This window comes from Tachysurus fulvidraco, chromosome 20 (assembly GCF_022655615.1).
Source record: "Tachysurus fulvidraco isolate hzauxx_2018 chromosome 20, HZAU_PFXX_2.0, whole genome shotgun sequence".
Classification (NCBI taxonomy): domain Eukaryota; kingdom Metazoa; phylum Chordata; class Actinopteri; order Siluriformes; family Bagridae; genus Tachysurus; species Tachysurus fulvidraco.
In genome coordinates, this window is record NC_062537.1 from 12358829 (window position 1) to 12364751 (window position 5923).

General features: G+C 36.0%; 1 protein-coding gene across 1 annotated transcript in view; it reads right to left on the reverse strand.

The window, feature by feature from the left end:
• inpp5kb (inositol polyphosphate-5-phosphatase Kb) overlaps positions 1 to 2793 on the reverse strand; it is an 11309-nt gene extending 8516 nt beyond the window's left edge. Inside the window, exons 1-3 of the mRNA XM_027153541.2 lie at positions 2586 to 2793; positions 1764 to 1862; positions 982 to 1090 (exon numbers count right to left, since the gene is read on the reverse strand). Coding sequence (XP_027009342.2) covers positions 982 to 1090; positions 1764 to 1862; positions 2586 to 2785 — 408 coding nt within the window. The 5' untranslated portion in view covers positions 2786 to 2793. The remainder of the gene's footprint in view (positions 1 to 981; positions 1091 to 1763; positions 1863 to 2585) is intronic.
• Between the last annotated feature and the right edge of the window lie 3130 nt (positions 2794 to 5923).

A 5923-nucleotide genomic window follows, 5' to 3' on the forward strand; every position in this document is an offset into this window, starting at 1 on the left:
ATGTGTGTGTGTGTGTGTGTGTGTGTGTGTGTGTGTGTGTGTGTGTGTGTGTGTGTGTGGCACAGTACAAACCAAAAGTTTGGACACACCTTCCAAAGGTTTGGACACACCACCTTTTCAACAGGACAATGACCCCAAACACACCTCCAGGCTGTGTAAGGGCTATTTGACCATGAAGGAGAGTGATGGGGTGCTGCGCCAGATGACCTGGCCTCCACAGTCACCGGACCTGAACCCAATCGAGATGGTTTGGAGTGAGCTAGAACTCAGAGTGAAGGCAAAAGCGCCAACAAGTGCTAAGCATCTCTGGGAACTCCTTCAAGACTGTTGGAAGACCATTTCAGGTGACTAACTCTTGAAGCTCATCAAGAGAATGCCAAGAGTGTGCAAAGCAGTAATCAAAGCAAAAGGTTTCACACTTTTTTGTTATGTACGTATATAATTCCACATGTGTTAATTCATAGTTTTGATGCCTTCAGTGTGAATCTACAATTTTCATAGTCATGAAAATAAAGAAAACTCTTTGAATGAGAAGGTGTGTCCCAACTTTTGGTCTGTACTATATATATATACTCTAAACATATTTTGTTTCTATCTCATGATTAGGCCTAGGGCCATTTAAATGTTTAGTTTTATTTACATATATTTGGATACCTGGTGTTCATACAGCATTCCAATTATCATGTGTAGCATTTGGTCCACACGTTTAGTCACTATAATATTAGGTTGAAGGAAGCACGCATTCGGTTTTGAAACACAGTTAATAACTCTACACAGAAATAGGTCAACCATTCAAAATCCTGATTCCATCACAAATCTGCTGGTGAAATACAAAGAGGCCTCTCTTCTCTCCTTATAATGAGGGGCAGCATGAAACGGTCTCTTGTATTCCTAGTCCATTTATAACTGAATAAGTGAACAACAGAACCACATCATAAACAAATTTAATCACATAAACATTCCTCCAGTACAGTGCTGTACCTTGACAAAGCCATTTGGTCCAAGTGTATCCATGAAGATGTGGCTCCATGAGTCATCCACTATCAAATCAGACATATACTTCACTGGAGTGGCTCTCACCTCCTGCAGACTGCAACACGTTAAAACTACAACGTCAACGTTTAAACTACCATTCTGATAATATTACCAGAATGTTTACACCTACAAAAGTTACATATACCAAATAGATCATTCCTTGTAGTTAGTTTCATGTGACACTGGGGGAGTAAAATCTTATTATAACAGGTTAGTGGCAATTAATATAAAGATTATTAGCTTTATTATGATACATATGTACTGTATATTTACTTAAATAGAATGTCCTGTTAAAACATCTGTATTTTTCTGAGCCAAAATTGTAAAATAAAAATAAATGAATAATTGAATATATACTGTAATATATGTGTAACTTCACAGTTTTTAGAGGCACAACAGGAAAGAATAAACCCTATAACTTAATTTAATGCATAAGAATAAAAAGAAAATTCTGGAGTAACAGAAATACAAAATATGACATCAAACTCCAATTCCAATCCACATATTTCCTTGTCGATAAGATATCATCAAAAAGCCTTTGTACCAGTATTATATATATTTATACCTTTGAAATATTTAAGGTAGATAATTGGAAATTTAATTTAACAGGACTAAATTTAAATTTATATATATATATATATATATATATATATATATATATATATATATATATATATATATATATATATATATATATATATAAAATTCTGTGATTGTGAACATCTCACCCTATCACATAAAGATCAGTCTCCAAGTCAAGCTGTAGCAGAGACCTCACATCAACTGGAGGATCTGCAGTGCCAACATTCCATGTCACTATATGTAGTCTGAGAGAGAGAGAGAGAGAGAGAGAGAGAGAGAGAGAGAGAGAGAGAGAGAGAGAGAGAGAGAGAGAGAGAGAAATGTTCAAAATATATGTACTTTAAAAATAGAGCCATGGAATAACCAGCCTGGGTTGTGTAGTAGCAAACAATTCATTTTCATACAGTGAAAGCACATTTAGTATTTGCATGATTCTTCAGTATAAAACTTTTGCTTTTCATTCTAATATGCTTTGATCAGCTAACCACATATTTGTAATTCCCTGTAAGATGTTTCACAATGGTTAACATACTTACAAATTTAGGGACAAAAGTTCACCTGCTTCAAATATGACTAAGCTCAACTCAAACTACCCACAAGCATAAAAGACAATGTATTACTAAGTTTAATTTTTGAAAATTAATCAGTATCCAAAACCTAGCATGACAATTAAAAATATTTGTATAGTGTTTACGCTGACGAGTGTGATTTTGAAACAAGGACTGATCAATTTAAAAGAGGATTGTTCTTAAAACTTGGTTCTGAAAAAAATGTCAGTCTACTTTTGCTTCCCTTTATTTCCCTGTTTTTAATGCTAGAAGTACAGCAAACTGTGATATCCTGATAGCATGATCAAGTGTCTATTCCGCCCTCAAGCACTTATGAATTTAGTTGGTTTGCTTGTATTGTCTCATCAATTAAATAAATAGTGTTGAACATGAAAATCCACCACAGTCAAAAGCAGGCACCTGAAAAAATCCTTGCTGTATCTACCACAGAGCTGGAAAGCTTGGTTTATGGTTTGGGACAACTCTTCGGTCGCTTCATCTCCTGAGCTGAGGTCCTCCACACATGTGAGCAGATGTAAGAGGCTCTGGTGTAAACACATCCTGTTAGACTTGGTGCTGCTGTTGCTAACTGAACGCGGCCGAGTACCTTCCAAAGCCATCGCCACTGTCGAACCTCTACCAAGTAAGAATTGATCAGGCCCAAGAGCAACATATACACTTTGATGCTGTCCAAAATTATTTCAGGAATCTGTCCTACTTTTGACAAAATTGCCACAGAGAAAGTTCAGAATAGAAGATAATGTTATAGATAATTAATATTGAGGCTGAACAAGCAAAAATGGAAAGGTCACTCAAATCTCAGGAGATTGAAGTCCTATAATTTTCCTAATGCAGGTTATTCTTTCCTTGGTTTCTTTTTGCATTTTGTCTCACATAAATACTAGAAAAACACACCGAAGTCTAAGGTTACTTCCTGATTTTGCACTCCATCACTCGCAGCAGGTGTCTGTGTAGTTCCACCGAATTTGCCACACACTTAAGAAAAGAAATACTCCCAAGGAAAGCATGTGGTTTAAAGCCTGCTTTCAGGCTGATGCTGACTTCACACTACCCTGGCACTTACTGTAGGTGGCAGTTAGAATACAGGCTTTTGGAAGCAGGTACATGGGAATGAGTGATTGAGATTAGTTGGACTAATCTGTAACAGGTTAAAAATACACAATGATCTTTATATTACTGAGTGTTTTGTTTGTTTTTTGGACAAGTGCAAGGCACTGAAATGTTAATCAGTTTTATAAGAATATTACCACTTCAATAGTGTGATAACATTCGAAGCGGGTGAATGGGATTAGTCAAAGAGAAAAAACTCAGCTTTGTCTGGAAAGATGGACCAAATGTTAAATATGAGGCTAGAGACTTCAAAATAATACCTGCTACTTTTATTTGGAGTCACTTTTGTACATTTTTTTTTGTATTATACAACTCTGTTTATTGTTACTGTAAATGAACAGTGGAAGAATTGGGTTTTTTCTATTTAACTATAGAATCCATGACAGACAAAATGATATTTGTTAACACAAATATCTGCTAAAATTAATCAGATACAGTAGATATTTTAGCTCATCACAACACTTGTTATTGTTTGGACCTTCCTGTTACTGACAGATTTACACAAATGTCAATAGATTCAAAAAGTAATAGTTTTTTCTAAGCATGCAACAATAACAACAACAACAATAATAATAATAATAATACATAGCATCTGTTTCAATTTTGCATGACCGTTTCTGAGATTAATTCGTTTTCTTATTTCTTAGTTTTCTTTTTTATATTTAGTTTCCTGTTGACAACCTTTTTGTGGATTTCTGTACATAACAATGACATTTTATACTCTTTTGTTTTTTAGCAAAAGCAAGATTTGTACTCTGGATATAGTAACTGTTTCACTGTAGCCCAAAGCAAACACAGATGTACCTCAGTTCCTGTCTAAAGTATACAGATAATAAAAAGATAACCAATCAGAATTCTTTTTAATACACTGTTCCAGTATTGGTCTAAACCTCTTACAGGGTCCAAAAAATATGGCCCTACCTGTATGCATGATGCCTTTGTCTTCTTTGCAGTGTCCCAGCATTCATTGTCAAACAACATACACGGCTTATTAAATGCTCTCTAAAGCTTTTACACATAATGAAAATGCAGCAGAATCTGACCACAGTAACCACCCTGTCATGTCGGGCATGTTAGTGCTGCGCAAATGTCTTCTCTCATTGGTTGTTGATGGGTGCCTTTGAAACAATGGGCTCCGTTGGATGGAGTTTCAGAATGGTGAGAAACTGCTGTCTGTGATTGTCTGATATTCCTGCTTATAAAATGTTGAAGACCAGTTTGTAATCACTTGGTCAAAAATCAGTCAAGACCTAAGCTATTCCTTGACAAAATAGATTAAAGTGTTTTGATTCATAAGAAAGTACATGAAAAACTAAGTTTGTTTTTTATTACTAGCTAAAATAACTGCTACATTTCCATTAGTTCTGATGTCATGCATTTAATTCAGAATTTACATTACATTTCATTTAAAATTCATAGTAACATCTAAATCGAGTCACTAGTGCTAAGTTACAAATAATGAACAATGGATTAGACTAATCTGACCTTGTGAACACTGGTTTAAACTAATCTTACTACATCTAACCAAATCCTGAATAGGCCAAAGTTTTCACAGGGCTTTCAGACATTCATTATTTTTTCCGAGCACAGAGCCAGGCATGGTTCTGAACCAGAACTATTCACTTACAGCAACCCTCTCTACTATGCATAAATTGGTAAGTGATGTGATTAAGTCATGGTATTTCTTGACGTATTTACAACTAAGGCATGTGTCATGTATTTATGACATCTTTGTCAGGGATCAGAGCGGATCTGTCAGGGATCCGCGCAGACTTTTGGCCATGTGCATTTGTGTTTGTTTGTGTCACGTGATTGCCCCGCCTTCGTCTACTCCTCTCGGTCATCACGCCTGTTCCCCATTGTGTGTGATTGTCCCTGTCTGTATATATGTGAGCCGCGTTGCCATAGGCAGCGCGGCTTCATTAATAATCTAGTTACGTGTAGTAAGTAGTTTCGTTAGTTCCCTGTGTAGTGTGGATTATGTTTGTCTTCCTTATGTATTAAACCCCTTTCATTTGAAGCTATCCTGCGTACGGGCCTGTCTCCGATCCACCTCCTTCCGGGGTATGACAATCTTCCATTTCTTAGATATTTTTTAAGAATTTAAGATTTTGATTGTGCCCTCAAAAGTAGTAGGAGATTGTAAGTTCCTATCTCACTTTCACCCATTTGTGGCCAAAAGCCAAATTGTCTGTGCTCTAAAAGTGGGTATATTCTCTCTTTCCTGTCAATCACAAAAGCACAAGTCAATTTTTACTGTCTGTGAACTCATGTACACAGAAGAGTGTAGACAGGACTTTTCTCTCAGTTTGTGATACTGTGATACAAGTTGAACAGAAGTTTGAAAGGATGAGGTGATAGGCCTTGTCTTGTGTGTCTCAGATGAACAGACTTCACCTGTTAGTAGCCTGAGAATTGGCAGATTATCAAATTGGGGAGGACATTGGGGCAGTATTTAGGATGTAAGATAACTAATTAACTTATCAGTAACCTCTTAGTTTATTAAAAAAACAACAATAATAAATTCATTATTTTATTGAGTGAATTGGACAAACACTAAGGTGATTATATACTGTAAGGGAATTCATGATGACACAATGGGCACTATATGATCAGCCATGTTTGGT